Consider the following 18248-nt stretch of genomic DNA (forward strand, 5'->3'; position numbering starts at 1 on the left):
TCAGGGTAAAATTTAAAAATTTTTTAAATCAAATTTGGGATGATTGAAGGATACAATAATATATAAGTCATGAATATTGAGAAGGTGTGTATATGAATAGAAATTTGAAGTTATATATAATGGGGATAAGGCTGCCTAAGATATATTTGAGAGAAAAATGGTAGATGTTCAAATAGGACATTAGGGAAATGCTCAGATTTCAAAATCAAAATAAAGGGAGAGAGTATGTACATATATATACCAGGAGAGAGAGAGAGAGAGAGAGATATTTAGGACAAGTAACTGAGAAGGCTAAGTACAGTTTTTCCTACAAAACATAAATAAAAGATGCTATTATTGGGAATTTATTATGTTAAGCATTGATCCAAAATATCTTGAATTTTGTTTTTAAAGGTTTACACCGCCTGACTGTCTCTGAATCTGCACCCACTGGGACTTCTATAGGAAAAATCATGGCATATGATAACGACATCGGAGAGAATGCAGAAATGGATTACAGCATTGAAGGGGATGATTCACAAACATTCGATATCATTACTAATAATGAGACCCAAGAAGGAATAGTTATACTAAAAAAGGTAGATATATTAAAATTATGTCCATTGCAGTAGTGCAAAATCAAAGCAGAAATACATATGAGTATAACTATTTTCTGTAGCTGGTTACTTTTTTCTTCATTAAGTAATTAAAACGAGAGCCTGTGATTTATGGTTTAGGAAGAAAAGGAGTTTAGAAAGGAGAGAGTTATTACTGAGCTTCTTGAATTATATGTAGAGTAATTTTAAAATAAAGACTTTGAAATAAAGGACACATTTTTTGAAATGATCTTAAACATGAGTAAGTTAATTCTTTATTCCATCAGATATTTATCCCAGAAAAGTATAATATAATTCTAAATGAAAATATTATCCTAAAACATTTTAGAATATTTAGGTATTATCCTAAAACATTTTAGAATAGATATGAGTGACAAAACACAAATTTGTTATACCCGTTTAACAATAATTTCAGAGGTATCCATGTATATAAAAAGTAAAACCTAACTGAAAAGCAACTGACATTTAATTTAATTTTTTTTCAAAGGAAGAATTGGGTTACTGAAGCCTTTTTTTTTTTTTTTTCTGTATGCATTGTATTTCTTTGTAGAAAGTGGATTTTGAGCACCAGGACCACTATAAATTTAAAGCAAAAGTTAGAAACCGCCACGTCGATAGCCAGCTCCTGAGATACCACGCTGAAGCTTCTGCCACTGTCATTAGGGTCCAGGTGGAAGATGACGATGAACCTCCTGTTTTCCTCCTCCCATATTATGTGTTTGAAATATTTGAAGGAAACCCAGAAGGATCATTTGTAGGCATAGTGTCTGCTGCAGACCCAGATCAAAGGAAATCTCCTATCAGGTAAGTTTGTAAGGTCGGCTTTGTATTAATATGTGAGTAAATACAAATTTGCTTAAAAGTAAAATTTTATGCAAATTTAAACAGGGATAGGGTAAACCTATATCTGTATTTCTCTATATGGTACTTAATGAATTTGCAACAATTTTTTTAACGTTAAATAACTTTACTAGAACGTTTTACTAATTTGACATAGAAATAAATGAGTAACATTTATTTATTTATATATTTCTTTAAAAATATATATATTTTTTTAATTTAATTTTTTTCTTTTTTTTAAAAATTGAAACATAATTGATTGTACATATCTGAGGGGTACAGCATTGATACCTGTGTTAATTTACACCAACTTAAACAAACGAGTTAAAATAGGGAGCCCTGATGTTGGTTAAGATGCAGTGAAATAGGTGATTGCAAGCATGTGCAAAAAATAAACAATCACTTTCTAAAATTCAATAAATTGACTCTCGATTGGGGTAAAAGGTGAGAAAATAGAAAACTTTGTTTATCCCAAGACAGAGATGAAACAAAGATGACCAAATATGGATTATTTAAATAGTATTTAATAAAATGATTTTCGGAAATGGAGATAGCTTCTGCAGAAGCTTATAAAGAAGTCAAAATGATATAAGTCCAATGGGTTAGAAATAAATTTCTGTGTTACAATTACACAAATCGTTGTTATTTTCAGTTAGTATGTTATGATTTTTTTCAATATTTGAGTAATAGTCCAGTTGGACATAAATATAGAAAACTTGTTACATATTTCTTTCCATCACATTCCCTTGCTTACCTATTTTCCATAACTCATAGTCCAGAGAATTGCATAAATTTTCATGTAGTGATTAAGATGCTGGTGACTTCTTTGCTCTATGGAGGCATGGCTGGTACAGTGAAAGAGCTCTATTAAATTTTTAATACAAAGGAGTGTTTCCACTTTTCTGTTGTAATTCCTGTTCATAAAAATGCTGCCTTCTAATATGTAGGTCTAATTCTCAGTTATAGTGATTTTAGTAACTTTATAAATGTGTATATGTAATATATGTCTGTATATATAATTTTAATCCAGTAAATTGTTTAGTTTGAAAAAATATACCTATTAACCTATTAATTGTTTGTTGAAGAATACTAAATAATACATAATTTTTTAAAAAAATGGTTTGATGACTGAGATGTAAATATGTTATCATTTGTAATAATAAAGTGTTGGAAACAAATCTTAATGGGGTGATTAAAAAATAATTATGAATGATTTATAATACTTATTAAAAACATGCTGTAGATTTAAAGCATAATACAAAATTAAGAGTTGCATGTCAACCACATGTAAAAAACACTAGGTATATATGGGAAAAGAAGGTGGACATAACCAAATATTGAGGTTATGAGTTTTATAGTATTACCACTTGTAGTTACTTACCTTTTTCAACCTAATGATATTTTAGCTAATGATTTTCACTTTTATACTGAAAATAATTATTTTTTAAAAAAAATTGTGAGTACCTATCAAAAGAATATCTTTTAATTATTTGACAGATGTTCTTTCATTTAGAAGTGGCTTTAAATAAGATTGCTTTTCATGAATATGTTAGTGTCACTGATGATACAAAGTGTTGTTGTTCTTGTTTTTTTTCCATATGGTACATCTTGATTTAGAAAATGTTCAAAATATATCATGAGGACAAAATCAGATGTGTGTGAAAATAGCCACTTGAGCACATTTCAGGAGATTTCTCTTTCTTTTCTTCTTTTTACAATTTTTTTTGAAAACACAAATCCAGAAAATGTTTGAACACAAAATAATAGTACTATGATTTTATATAAGATTTTAACATTAGGAGAAACTGAGTGAAGGACTTCTCTTAAATCGAGAACTCTTTACTGTTTTTGCAACATCTCTGTGTCTAAAATTATTTCAAAATATGTTTTTAATTGAATTGGTAGGAAAATTACCAATGGTAAATTTGGCTAAGGTGATGATGGCACATATTATTTATTAATTTTCTGAAGTTTGTCTAATTTTAAAAAATAAAGTGAAAGGCATAGATATATATATGTATAAATTTATATGTAAAATTTAATTAACTAAAACTTATGTCAATGACAGGGAGGTCTTATCTGGTGAAGGTGAAGTGGGGGAAAAACATTTACATGACAAGAATTGATGATTCTATAAGGAATCAAGCAAAATAATACACAGAAACTTTCTTGTTTATCTGCTCTTCCTAGAGGTCTACATCTGTTTCAATTTTTTGGTGGGACCTGGACCTATATGTTGTGATCTTGGCTCTTCTTAATTTCTACTAGATGCTTATCAAACTATTAGAAACTATAAATTCCTATAAAACTTTTGATGGGCTTTATTTGAAATGGTATTTTATAGAAACAGAATTAGATAGTTAATACAAAATAGCAGCTGTTAAAATACTGTTTAATTTTGCCAACAAATCTATCATATGAGAAATGCAACCACGTGTGCTTAAGTAAAATCCTTATAAATGTTTTATATTGAGTACAATTAAAACTAAACTCTTCTAAAAATTATTTCCCTATAATTTCTATTTTAATCCAAGCTAGAAATTAGTATAATATTTTTAGAAACTTGTCAGTTCAAGATTAAAATATCCTCCTCTTTCACTAAGTAATTATGGAAAACCTCATTGATGTCTCATCAAAGTCTTCAGGAATATGCGTGCAAGGAGAAACCATCACTCAACCCTACTTATTACTCTTCTTTAATTTTTATTATTAATCTTTTGCAAGCTGATAAGACATGCTGAGTTCTTCAAAGGCTTCTTTCATTGTGGAGTTTGAGATCATTTTTCAGACATTTGATGAGGGAATTTTGTATCCTGGCTTCTTACCTTGTATAATCCAACAGTATGTTAGATTTAAAACACTTTACTTGTGGCATATCTATATATACTCACATATATAAGCTTTCAGATTACATAAATCATTTAGATTTCCTGAAAGAATTAAGGGTACATCTGCTATATAAAAATAATTTATTTTTAAAGCAAATACTATCCAATTGTTTCCTTTAAAGAAACAAAAGCACACATTTCTTTTATATCAGCCATCAGGTAATTGTAATATAATGCACAGATGAGCAATTGGTGTAGGAAAGAGATCAGTGTCAGTATAGGCTGGGGTATGTTTTACTTCGCTTCAAAGGAAAAAAAAAAGGTTCACAGTCATTAAATTTCTTTCCCATTTATTTATACTCCTTTTCATTTCACAAATGGCTTTTAGCTATTTCTTTTTAAACAAGTTGTTCACCTATTAAAATTTTCTTTTGGATATAGGAATGAGTGATGTGCTTAGATTTAGCATACACTAATTGAAATCCAAAGCCATTTTGGTTTTTTTTTCCCCCGTCTCCACTGACTTAAATCTTAAATACACGAATGCACCATTTTGAAAACTGTTCAGCATTATCATATTAGCTATGTAGAGCATGCATTAAATAATTTGTCTTATTGGTTAAAAAGAGTGTTATGTATTAACGTTCGTTAACATTAAGGAACACTTTCCCTTTGGTGCAGTTACTCCATTCCCAGAAGCACAGAGTTCACTATCAATGACAACGGCACAATCAGTACAACTAACCCACTTGACCGGGAGATCAATATTTGGTACAATCTGAGTATCACAGCCACAGAAAGACGTAAGTGCTAATTTGAGAACCATACAGTTGTTCAGCATATTTTATAAAGTATTCCATAATTTTTAAATATGGGGACAAGGGTACTTTAAAATGTTGTTGGAATTAAAGTTAAATTATATTTTATATGTAAATTCATGTACGTGTGTGTTTTATTTTGTTATTTTAAACTGATGTATGTTCACTTCTGTTACAGCCTGTATATATGCTTACCACTAAATAACTTCAAACTGTTTTTCTTATTATAAAAATAAATAATGCTGAAAGCAAAAAAGAAATCAAGGAAAACAGAAGGTATAACAAAAATCACCTGAAATTGTAAAATAAATTTATTATGTAGTTACATGTCTTCACAATCTTATTCATGAATAAATTTTCATATCAATTTATAAAAATTAACTATACATTTTGCAAGGTTTTCTTAACATATTGTCTCTATAGGTTTCTTTTTATATGATGAGTTCAATACAAAAAAGAGAGTCTTGTGTACTTCCAAAAAAGCATATTCACCCTGAATGAATACGTTATAAGTGTAAAGAAGCTATAACATTTATTTCATAGAAATTCCTCCCTTAGAGCAAAATTTTTAATTTGGAGAAATGCTTACTTAATATTATACATTGTTTTACTACTGTACAAAGAGTAAACCTATTGAGTGGAAATTTAAATTTTAAATTTTAAATAATTTAAAATTGATTATGAATGTTGTCTCACTTAGCCATGCTCATGTTAGATTGACTATTAGCTCATGAGGGACTATTCTAGAAGTTAAACCGAATGCCTGTACTTTACCTTATTTCTAAGATAAAACTTTAGGAATAGTCTTGCACATTAGAAACAAAGAGACACCCCCAAGTTAGACTTTTTTTTTTTCCTTTTTACTGACCGGTAACGGGATCGCAACCCTCGGTGTTGCTCCCGCACCGCGCTCAGCCAGTGAGCGGGAACCGGTCTCCACATGGGATCCGAACCCTCGGCGGGAGCGCCGCCGAGCTCCCAAGCGGTGCACTCTCCAGTGCGCCACCGGGCCGGCCCCAAGTTAGACTTTTAAAACTAAGAGTTTAAAATCAATCATATTTCAGTGAAATTATGGTAAAGAGTATAAAGGATTAAAATAACATTCCCTGGTTGTCTACAGCACAAAAATAATGATACATCTTCAAATTAAACTCATAGTTTCAACTGTTCTAATAGTCAAATTTTCAAAAATCAGTAGTGACCAGATTTTTTTTCCCCCAGAGATAGATAGATGATTCCATTTTCAGGCTGCAAAAATAGGTAAAATCATCTTGATTTACCACTTGGACATTGTACTTAAACTTGTGAATCAGTCAGTTATTCAATCAATTATATTAATTCAAGTTTAAAGGAATAGATATAATAATATTAAAGGTTATCAAAATCATTCCCATTATTTAGTTTTTGGATTTAATACAGTATAGTAAAGGATTAAGCTTTTGAATATTAACCTAGAAGGCATCTTTTCTTAAAATCGCATAGATTTCAAGGATTTCTCTTGGCTTTTCTTTTTTTTAAGTTTAAAGCATATGTCTATCTTATTCCTCACTATTGAGCAATTGGCAGGCGAGATGGTGAGTGGAAAACATGTCTCGTGTATTTTGGGGGATACACTAAATAACGCTATAGAAACACTGCAGGAGGACTTGGTTCTAGATGTTGAATTTTTCATTTAACTAAACAATAAACAACATGGAGCAAATGTTACAACAGAATGTATGTCTGCTCCCACATAGGAAATGCCAAGACTATTTGTGTCAGAAAAACACAAAGATGTTTATTCTAAAAGCAAGCTTTTGTTTATTGCATATTTCTGAGAACAATTTTTAAATTTTTATTTTAAGGGAAAACTAGTTAGAAAGAGCTTTTGTGACAATGGGTAGATAATTTTCTTGTATTTTCTCTGTCTCAAAATTTTGTTTTATAAAAATCTACATCATTAAACCCATTTTAGAACTATTTGGGGGAAAATATGTGTAAGTGCCAATTTCTTACTACCATGATATCAATACCAGAAATAATTAAGTTTGACCATTTCAGCATCAATAGTAATATAAACAATCCACCTGACCAATGGAAAACAGGACATCACATAAAATTGTTTTAAAAAGTGTATAGCTGCATGTGTTAACTGCCTTGAAAAGCTTGTACCATAATGTTTATGCTGATTGTAGGAAAGAGATGTTCCATTTTAACATTTGTTTTCCCAGCAAATGAAGTTCACTGTGCTTAGTCTCTTTCCTGGAAAGCTTTCTAAATTAAGCACCAAACTATTTATCACCACGCCAGCTAAGTGAATAAAACTACTAACTCCTATTAAGTGAAGCTGTAAAGATATGTATGTTTTGTACAATCACACTATGCCAAAGTTTCAATTTTGACTTAAAGTAAATTTTTCAGATAAAAAAATAATAACTTTAAGTTAATTTTTTAGTAGTTTTCCTTCAGTTTATACATACCCAAAATACTTTTTACAATTTACTTATTTAAGCAAAAAGATGTTTTATAGTGATAAGTGTTTAACCCATAACAAATATGAGCTTTAATTTTTGAATAATTTCACCTTGAAATCATTGGGAATATATTTTTATTTATTAATGTTTTATTTTTCTATTTTTACTCCTAAATGAAACAATAGAGAAGAGTCTCAAAATGATAATTCCTTATGGTTTTTAATAGTATTTCCTAAGACCATGAATTCTATGTGTGTAATAAACTTTGTACACTTTAATTTTTAATTAATTAAAAATTGCAATTTATATTATAATTGCAACTTTTATTTGTTAGGCAAATATAATTACAAACAAAAATCTCGTCCCGATCCAGAAAACCTTTCTGGTAGAATGGAAAGAAAACAGTTTTATTCTTGAAAAACATTAAACCACAATGTGATGTGCATCATAGGAAATCCACTAAGAGACTTTCAAGGCAGAAAGAAATCTCAACTTCTTATACAGCCAAACAGATACAATATGCTCTTAAGATAAACAATGTCTAGACCTTAACTAAGAAGACTGAATAGCATTATGTGTCACATAGAGTTCATCCTAAATTCCCTTGGTAGTTGAAGTTACCACCTGTGTTTGCTAATTGGCTTTATCAAATGGAAAACTAAATTTTTCATATCTTTATGACAAAAGGTAGTTTTACATATTGGAAAAAGTCCTTTGCTGAAATTAGTCTCCTATCCTTTTACAGAAATTGGGATATAGAAGTACTATATTCCTGATGATTGCATTTCAAAGAGATGGTGCCCAGTATTTGAGAAAGACGATCCTGGACTGTAAAGCTAGCAAGTGGATTATTTAGATTTTAAAAGATTTACATATACTTCAAAGAGACAGAGAAAAAATTTACATTTACAAGTTTTCTAAAGTAAAAGCTCTAAGAAAAAGGAGAGAAAGTCTTTTCCCTTATTTTCAACAGGGAGAACTAAGCCTCTTACTTTCAATTTGTATTAGACCATACAGATTACAATTACAAACGTAATGCTCTCCCATTAACAAAATATGAAATAGATTATAAATAAAACATTAAGACAAACAAAAGAACCTCCCCAGTACACTTTAATTGTATGAATCTTTCAATAGCTTTTTGTTTTAAGGAAAAAAAGAAAAATTAAAAATAATGAAATAAAAGTACACAACGTATTATTTTGCAACGTATTCTTTTTCATTTCGCAAAATATATATCACATCTGGTTATTAGATACAATAAAATAATAATATGTAATATTTTTTGCTCACTTATATACTAAGTGCTTTATGTGTATCAATTCACTTAATTTTTACATCAGCCCTATAAGGTACTTGGTATCATTCCCATTTTACCGAAAACCAATGGAGGCAAACAGTGGCTAAAAATTTTTCCAAATTGAGAACCAAGATTCAAACCCATGGTAGTCCAGTTTTGGAACTCACAATAATAATAAATTTGTCACATTGACTTATTTATTTATAATAAGTAAATACAATGTCATAGTTTGGCTATAATTGAGTTTCTCCAATTCCATGGGAGGTACATTTGGGGTATTTCCAATTACATGGATTTGATGCAAACAATATGGAATGAATATAGTCAGATCCCATACTCATATACTGGTCCTTTAGATTGTAACACAGGTTTCCCTAACTGGGTTACAGATATGTGTAGTTTAAATTTTATTATCTATTGCCGCAGTAGGTTGCAAAAGAGCTGTACATCCTGCTATTTTTCAGCAACCTGTCATCACTGGCTGCTGTTCTATCAGATATAACACAAATTGCATGGACTAGATACATCATCACTCTCCCAATTTCTGGTGAACAGAGCCTTTGTGAATATTATGATAGAGCAATGAATCTCAACTTCAGGCATTCCCTCCTCCCTGGTGTATTTGACATCATTTTTGTCATTTTTTAAAATGGTTTTAACCATCACTTTTTTCCATCATGGTTTCTGTATCTCTCGGCTCACTTAGAAAATCTCTCTGACTCAATGTTCATATAAAACTTCACTTAGACTTTATTATAATTACTTTATTTAAAATATATTTACTTTATTTAAAATATAACATTATTCCACATTTATTGCTGTTTTTAAAAGCTGCACTCTAAAGTTCAGTGGTTCACAGCACTGATTGCTATCTTCTTACTGCCTTTTCCACTTCAGCTATGACCTTAGGCGAATCATTTAACTGTAATTTTTTAAACTAAATGGTTTCTCAGTGCTTTTATTAATAAAGTTGGGAAAGATAATACCACATATATCCGTCGGGGTTAATGAGTTAATACAAACACTTTCCAAGTTCCTGGACATTAGTGAGCTCTCTGTGCCTTTTTACTACCTTCACACATCACCTCCTACAGCCCATGGTGGGTAAAAGGCACTCAGCAAATATTGCTTGAGTTGAATATATTGAGCACAGCATTTTTTTTTTATAACTAGGCTGTATTGGTGATAAACATGTGAATCATATAGAGATCCTGTCCTCAGAGGGCTTTAATCGAGTAATAAAATTGAAATAAAAATATACCGCATAGCTTCCAATGTAATTCCATGATATTTTTCTAAAAATAACATTTAAATCTCTTCCTTTCACTCTGTGTGTTCCATTTGCAGTCAATGTACAACAGATCTCTTCAGTCCCTGTGTATGTGCAAGTGCTTAATATCAATGATCATGCTCCTGAGTTCTCTCAATCCTATGAGACTTACGTTTGTGAAAATGCATACTCTGGTCAGGTAAGGATTTGTGACAAACTACCAAGGTCTTAATATATTGCTTCATATATTGTACATTATTATTAATATATTTTAATATGTGTATTATATTTATATAATACACAATATTATAATCATGTAATACATAGTTAAGGTAAAATATAATAATTAATTAGATACTATATTGTAATTCATATATCATATATAAAATATATAGTACATAAATATATATAATACGTTATACATAGCTATTTTGCTATATATTCATCACATTTTGAAATGTTAAAAATAAACTTTAACTATATTAATGACATACTTTTATGTTGTGAGTTCTGTAAAATAATATATTTTATTTTAAAATAACATACAAACTTCAAGTTTTCTAATTCCAAATCCTTCAAATGTTTAAAAAAATCTCTACTATCACTAGGGATTCAATAGGAAATCATTCACACCTTGTCAATGCAATAAAGAAAATACCTTCCTTTTGTAATTCTATCAAATAAAAAAATCACATTTTAGTTTATTTTAATTTTTAAATTTATCAAACACATCTGCTTGCTTGAACACATGAAGAATATAAGCCAATTTTTAAAAATTACTTAAATAAGTTCTGTACATGTAATAAATGATACTTCAAATGTAGTGAACCACTTTCTTTAAAGTTTAAATAATTTTGGAAATGGTGTACCTTACAATTTTCAAGTCAATATATATTAAAATTATTTATTAAAGAAATTATATTTTTCCAATTATTAGAAGTAGAATTACATTTTATAGTTATCATACTTACATATTTCACATATTTCACATTTAAAGTATAAAACTAGTATAGTAAATTATTTTCTACACTGCACATATAAATAAATGTGTTTAGAGAATCCTTTAATTAGACAACCTAGTTCCATACTTTACAAAAAAGTTTTATTTACTTCATCTTCTATACGCTTATTTCTGTAAATGTTTCAGATGGTAAGTACACTATCAAACAAAGTTGCATATTCAGAGGTCTCAACTGGGCTGAGGTTACTGAGCAGGTTTGATAAGACAACACAATTTATATAATAAGAGGCTTCAGGTTTAAGCCCGAGTATTGGACTTAGGTGATAAATATTCTAAGATGATGCTAGATGACTTTGATGACCACACAACCTAGTTCCATACTTTACAAAAAAGTTTTATTTACTTCATCTTCTATACGCTTATTTCCGTAAATGTTTCAGATGGTAAGTACACTTATCAAACAAAGTTGCATATTCAGAGGTCCCAACTGGGCTGAGGTTACTGAGCAGGTTTGATAAGACAACACAATTTATATAACAAGAGGCTTCAGGTTTAAGCCAGAGTATTGGACTTAGGTGATAAATATTCTAGGATGATGCTAGATGATTATGATGACCATGGTGGAACTTTTATTCTAATTCCTCAGCTATAATAATAATTATAAATAATAATGTTTATAATAACCTTTTTCTACTTTGCAAAATGTGAAAAGATGGAAATTTACATTGCTAGTAGTAACTAGTTTTCTTCACTAATGCATTAGAGTCCATTCGTATATTTACTGACTGAGTGGATCAGATCATTCACCCTTTTCATAGATCCCGGCTCATAACCCACAACTCAGAAGACAGTATTTTTGTAATATAAAGGAATAACCACCTTTTTTGAGAATGAGTGTTTTTTTTAAATTTTTTTTTTTATTCACTGCTCACTGACAGTGACCCCATAATCATAGGAGGCTTTGGTCATTAAGCACAGGTGAATTAACGGTAGAGGGCAGAGCAAATGAAATTTGTTACAGCACTGTTCTTTAACTTCATTGATCAAAAACTCTCCTCCTGAGCAGGGAAACCAAAAGAAGATTTTGAGAAGTGTAACATAAAGTGACGAAGTGTTTAATATGATTTTCCTAGACACAGGTTTAAACATTTAATGTAGAGATGTGGAAGAGAAAGTTTGGAAACAGGGAAGACAATTACATTATTGCAATTATTGAATCAAGGGATAATAGTGTTTTGCATAATGGAGCTAGTCAAGGAGGTGGTGAAAGTAATCAGATTCTGGATGTATTCTAAGGGTAATAATTTTCTTAGAGATTGGATTTAGAGTGGAAGGAGAAAAGGTAAGTCGAGAATAAAGTCAAAATTTTCAGCCATTGTAACCGGAAGGATGGAAGTACTTTTACTCTGATTGAAGAAATACATGGGAGAAGTTGAAATAGGAAAAATCAAGAGTATAGCTTTGAAATTGTAAGATTGAGGTTCATTTAGAGTGGAAGGAGAAAAGGTAAGTCGAGAATAAAGTCAAAATTTTCAGCCATTGTAACTGGAAGGATGGAAGTACTTTTACTCTGATTGAAGAAATACATGGGAGAAGTTGAAATAGGAAAAATCAAGAGTATAGCTTTGCAATTCTAAGTTTGAGGTGTCAATTGCCTACTAGCCATCAAAGTGGACATGCCATGTGGACTGCTGTATATCAATATAGATTGTAGGGGAGAAGTTCACCCTGGAAATATGTGTTTAATTTATTGGCCATTATACATGATATTTAAAACCGTGCTGGGTAATGAGGTTCATATATCAATATAGATTGTAGGGGAGAAGTTCACCCTGGAAATATGTGTTTAATTTATTGGCCCTTATACATGATATTTAAAACCGTGCTGGGTAATGAGGTTCACTAAAGAGTGAGTGTGGACAAAAAAAGAATGAGTCTAAAGACTGAGACCTGGATAGCCCAATATTACTTGGCAGAAGTGGATAAAGAAACACTAGAAAAAAATATTATTATAAGGGTCAATCCAGGAGAGTGTGGTAAACTAGAAACCAAATAAAGAAAGTGTCCCAAGAGGGAGGGAGTTATTACCTGTTTTATTTGCTGCTTATCGGTCAGGTAAAAGCAGAAAATCTCCCATTGAATTTAACAGTAGATATTTAGGACTTACCAGAATATTTGTATATAACAAAGGACATATCACCAAGGAAGAAAATATAAAGTGAGATGATGAAGGGACATAAGTCAGACCCTTTAGAAACAGCAATATTTATGAATCAGGTAATGGAAGAGAAGACTAAAATAAACTGAGGATGTGTGACCAGTGAGGCACGAAGGAAACAAGAGAACTTTTGACATGAACATGCATGGATAGCTGTTGAAGGAGGAAGTGTGAATAGCCTTAACTCTCACTACTTCACGAAAAAATAATAGTTCTCACTGTTTACCAAATGGTCACATTTAATCTTAAAAATATGTAATTTTTCAGATAATTTACAGACATATGAATAAAATGACAGTGCAAAACAACCTAATAAGGTGTGTGAAAGAGAAATTGCACCAGACACTTGCTAGAATGGCAGGGAATATGTTATTCAAGACTACTGCAGTGAGAGTCAAGACTATTGCAATAGAAGAGAAAAATGAATGCAACTCTGTGGAAACAAAAGGCTGGACAGTTTTAAGTGCTGGAGTAAGTTAGAAAGTGCTGGAGGACACATTAGTGGGGAGTTGGTCAGATGTGGTTGGGGTATCTGTTTGGTAATTGGCATTTATCGTGGATGTCAGGCCCCTACTCTCCCACAGAGCCTGGGAAGTAGGAGAACTATCTCTTGATTAGATTTCAAAGGGTTGTCTCTTAGGTCCATGAGAAAGAAAGTCCTAGGTTGTAAAGTGGGAAGAGGCTGTCCCACATTACTTATATTCACAGGGTTTCTCTCCAGTGTGATTTTTTACACGTTGACTTAAGCGAGAGGGAACAGTAAAGGCTGTTCCACATTCCTTACACTTACACGGTTTCTCTCCAGTGAGTTTTTCTAAGCTGAGGACGTTGACATGACCTCGTGAATGATTTCCCACAATTCTTACATTCATAGGGGTTGTCTCCAGTGTGAGTTCCCAGGTGAATACTAAGGTATTCAGAATATCCACATTCCTTTCCACATTCCTTGAATTTGTGGGGTGTTTCTGCACTGGAAGTTCGCATATTCACAGCAAAGCTTGGGGAGTGAATAACACCTCTCCCATATTCCTTCCATTCATGAAGAATTTCCTCATTGTGAATTCTCATATGTGCCTGAAGGTGTGACTGATTAGCAAAGGCTTTCCCACAGTCACTGTGTTCAAAGGATTTGTCTTGCTTGCACGTATACTCTGGTAAACAATACTTGGTGTCAGACTAAATGCTTTTCCACACTGACTCAACTGTCTATTCCATTCTGAGTACATTCACAAGTGTTTTCGATATTTTGAGTTCTGCCATGAGTCTTAAGGGACAAGTCTTCATTGAAAAGTTCTCCATAGTGCACACAGTCATAAAGGTCTCCTCTGTTGTGGCTTCTTGCCATCTGTATCCCACTGGAGGTCTGTCCTCTAAGAAAATCTTGCTGAAGTCTGACCCTTTGGTTTCACGATGTGCCTTCCATTCTTGGAGAGCTTCTTTCTGCTCTGTCCTTGACTCTTCTTCGTGTTCCAACCAAGAGATCAGACTGGGTTTGATGTTCTGACATCCTGCTGTGGCCAAGTTCTCATAGTTCTCCAGCATCATATTTCTGCATAGGATTCTCTGAGTTATATTCAGTAAAGTCCATTCCTCCTGGCTGAAGTCCACAGCCACATCCTTAAAGGTCATCAGATAGATGGGAAAATCAGTGTCTGCCATACTGGGAGGCTGACAGCAAAACCAGCCTGAATGCTCCTTTCCTTGAGGCTGAGATCACTTCAGGGCAGCTTATGAATCTACAAGGGTAGTGTCAGTCTCCATTCCTATTTACACAGGGTTAACAGAGACCCGAATGCACCGGAATCGCCAGGCCCCTGAGATTGGAGGATGTAGGGCTAAAGTAAATGAGCTGCAGTCAATGTGCTGCGATCGGGGGAAATTATTTTCCTTAATTAATCCCGACCTGGCCCCTGGTGGGGACTGGTGGCCCGAGCCTCCTCTCGGACCTGGCATCTCCAGGAGGACCCACTGCCCCAGTGAGTGGAGTGGGCCAGGCTTCTCTACTTTGACCACCCCTTCTACTGGCCCTCACCAAGGCCGTCTTCAGAATTGTCTTTTTTAAAAAATTTAATTTAATTTAAAATAAGTCAATATTTCTTTATTCTTTGGAAGACCTCTAAGAACAACAACAACCAAAAACCTCTACAAAAGGTAGAACTAACTGCTCAAAAAGAAACTCAAATGCTAATATTTGGTGCAATGTCCTCTAAAGATATACCCAGGGTTAAATTCTGTTAGAAAAATCTCTGAAATAATATACTTTTTATTATTTTACAGATGTGTATACTATGCTTCAAAAACTTTAGGTCACTTTCTCAATATTGCATAGTTTATAAGAGTGTGAACCAAAGTTTATAATTGGTACGTTTCCAAAAAATGATACTGATTTTAACTATGTATACCACACTAATTGTAAAGACTAGCTGTCCTTAGATTATTTGCACAATAGAAAAAGAAATGTGTAAAACATGTTTTTCTCTTTCTGTACTTAGAATTACGTGTGTGATTTTAAGGGCAGAATAACAATAAGGTCAATATGATTGATCCTTATCTCCTTTCTGGGATATGAACTGCTTGAACTCAGAATAAGTCACATTGGTCAGCCCTATTTTACAATCAATTTCTTTTAAGGAGGAAGGCCAGATATCACCAAGTAATTCTTTGGGGAACTTGTGGATGTCGCTATTAAATTCTAGAAGTTTCTCTGAGTCCTGTAAGTATCTGAAATTATGATGCATTGCTGCCTGTAAGGTTTCTCCATTTAAATCCAAGGGAGAGCCAAAACTTCCCTTTTACATTACTACATACACAATGGTTTATGAATTGAAATGAACAGACAGGTGAATTGAGTGCTGCTAATGCATATAACATTACCATAGACATTTTCTTCCTTATACACTGAGATTCCTATTTTAATAATCTTGGTGTTACAGCTATGATGTCTACAAGATTGTCACTGTACAGCCACATAGTTCCTCAGATGCTAATTGTAGAGTCAGACTGACTTGGGTTCAAATTTCTGGTTTGAAATGTACTGGGTAGGTTTTTTTCAAATACAATTAAAACTGAGCACCTAATATCAATTCAATTTACATTTCCCAAAGTGCCACTAAAGACTTTCAAATGTGATGTTAACTTCTTACTCATTCCTAAAAGTGAAATAGTCATGTGTGAAGATTAAAACTTATGACACAGACTCTTACAAATTATTTGCTTTAAAAGGTAATAAAGCATAACTTGAGTAACTGAAACTCTTTATGCATAAATGATAATCATATAATTTAATATCTATATAAATAACTTTAGAAAATTATTCACAAGGGTAGTAAAGGTTATTTGATTAGGTAAGTTTACCATTATTTTTAACAAGAAAACAAAATGTTGCTAATAAGCAAAATATTGTTAAGAACATAACATTTAGAAATTTTCAGAAGAAATTTTTAAAAATAAGGAATAAATAGTCAACCAATAAAATGAGAAAATGGCTACATCATTAGAACACAAACTGTGAAGTAAGCTTATCACATAGTATAAATTCTTGACTAAGCCATGCAAAAAGACAGGATCAGTGTATACTTCCTCAGATCTTAAGCAGGGAACTTGGGTGGCAAAAGCAAAGAGGAATGTCACCTTGACACCGCTCCACTGCAGAATGAGAAAAGTATAGCAATAAAGGAAAAGGAGGAAACTTCTTTAATATAACCTCTCAGCCTGAGGTTCCTGAACTTGATTGCTAAAAATAAGAGTGACACAAAACGCAACATGAAGAACCTGTAATAGACACATTAATCTTTGATTGATTACATGGTTCCTAGTACAGCAATATGTTCAAGGCTCTGCCACTTATCAATTTATTGCTTTTGCTGCACATTCATCCTTCAATTCCTGTTTGACAAGGTCCTGAGCTGTTGACAGACTTTGAGTTCAAGGTTGAGACTGTTGGGAGAGGGTGCTGGATGGACGTTGCAAGAGAAAGAGGGCTTTTTTTGTTTGTTTGTTTGTTTGTTATTTGTTTTTTTATTTTTTTCCTCTGGATCCAATGAGTGGCATTTTTACTTTCCCTTTCTCATGATGCACGGACTGCCAGCTGTCTGGATGTGTGGGGATGTATGTGATGCTTTTCCCCAGCCACACGTATAGACCCACAGGTCCCACAGGTACAGTCCCTTGGCAACCACACAGCGAGGCCTGATGACAACTGACTTTCATCTCTCTCAAATGGGGACACTGTGTGCTCCAGGACTTGCACCACAGTGGTGTGACAACTCCCTCTTTATTTCCATCCACAAGCCCACTGGGACCCAGGAGGGTTTTTCCTGCTTGCCTGTAGAATGTCAACTAGTTCTGGCCCATGAAACCTAGTGATGTCTTTGCCATAAAGGATGCTGCAACTAAACCTTCTCCAAGAACAGCTGAAGCTAGTGTTGGAGACAAGGCCTCCCTTCCACATTTGTCTGCCTTTCGATATTTTTGCTGAGCCTCAGTGTACCCTTTCAAGTTCTCCTTACATCTTTATGGTTACTCATCTATGATTACTTAATAATTCTATTAATATTCCTTCTTTTAAATTACTGTATTTCTGTCCCTCAGTTGGACTCAGACTGATACATAGCCTCATCTTTTATATTTCCTGTCCCAGATCTCATATCAGTCATTTACCCAAGATTCTGTGATCTTTTAGTGAGGAATGGCAGAGAGTACAAATGGAATGATCAGAAAATAAAATTGGGATTCTTGTCTAAGAAAATCCTGTGTTCTCTCTCTCTCTTTCTCTCTCACTATGAAGTTCTCATTTTCTCCTTCTCTTTTATTTTTGATAGTGATAAAGACCACTAAGGAAAACTCCATCTTATTTTGTTGGGGTTTTTTTTGTAACTTCTAAATTTTTCTTTAGTTATTTTTAATTAATGTATTTTAGCAAAAGACAGATGAAATGTTTCTTAGAAGGTATCCTTTACTGTAGC

General features: G+C 32.5%; 1 protein-coding gene across 2 annotated transcripts in view; it reads left to right on the top strand.

Annotated features, from left to right (window-relative positions):
- Window positions 1-18248, top strand: part of CDH19 (cadherin 19, type 2) — a 61749-nt gene that overhangs the window by 27172 nt on the left and 16329 nt on the right. For both annotated transcript variants that reach the window (XM_008579256.1, XM_008579258.1), the window contains exons 5-8: window positions 394-578; window positions 1147-1400; window positions 4946-5067; window positions 10183-10304. In XM_008579256.1, coding sequence (XP_008577478.1) covers window positions 394-578; window positions 1147-1400; window positions 4946-5067; window positions 10183-10304 — 683 coding nt within the window. The remainder of the gene's footprint in view (window positions 1-393; window positions 579-1146; window positions 1401-4945; window positions 5068-10182; window positions 10305-18248) is intronic.

The sequence above is a fragment of the Galeopterus variegatus genome, unplaced genomic scaffold, assembly GCF_000696425.1.
Source record: "Galeopterus variegatus unplaced genomic scaffold, G_variegatus-3.0.2 Scaffold1843, whole genome shotgun sequence".
In the NCBI taxonomy this organism is placed as follows: Eukaryota; Metazoa; Chordata; class Mammalia; order Dermoptera; family Cynocephalidae; genus Galeopterus; species Galeopterus variegatus.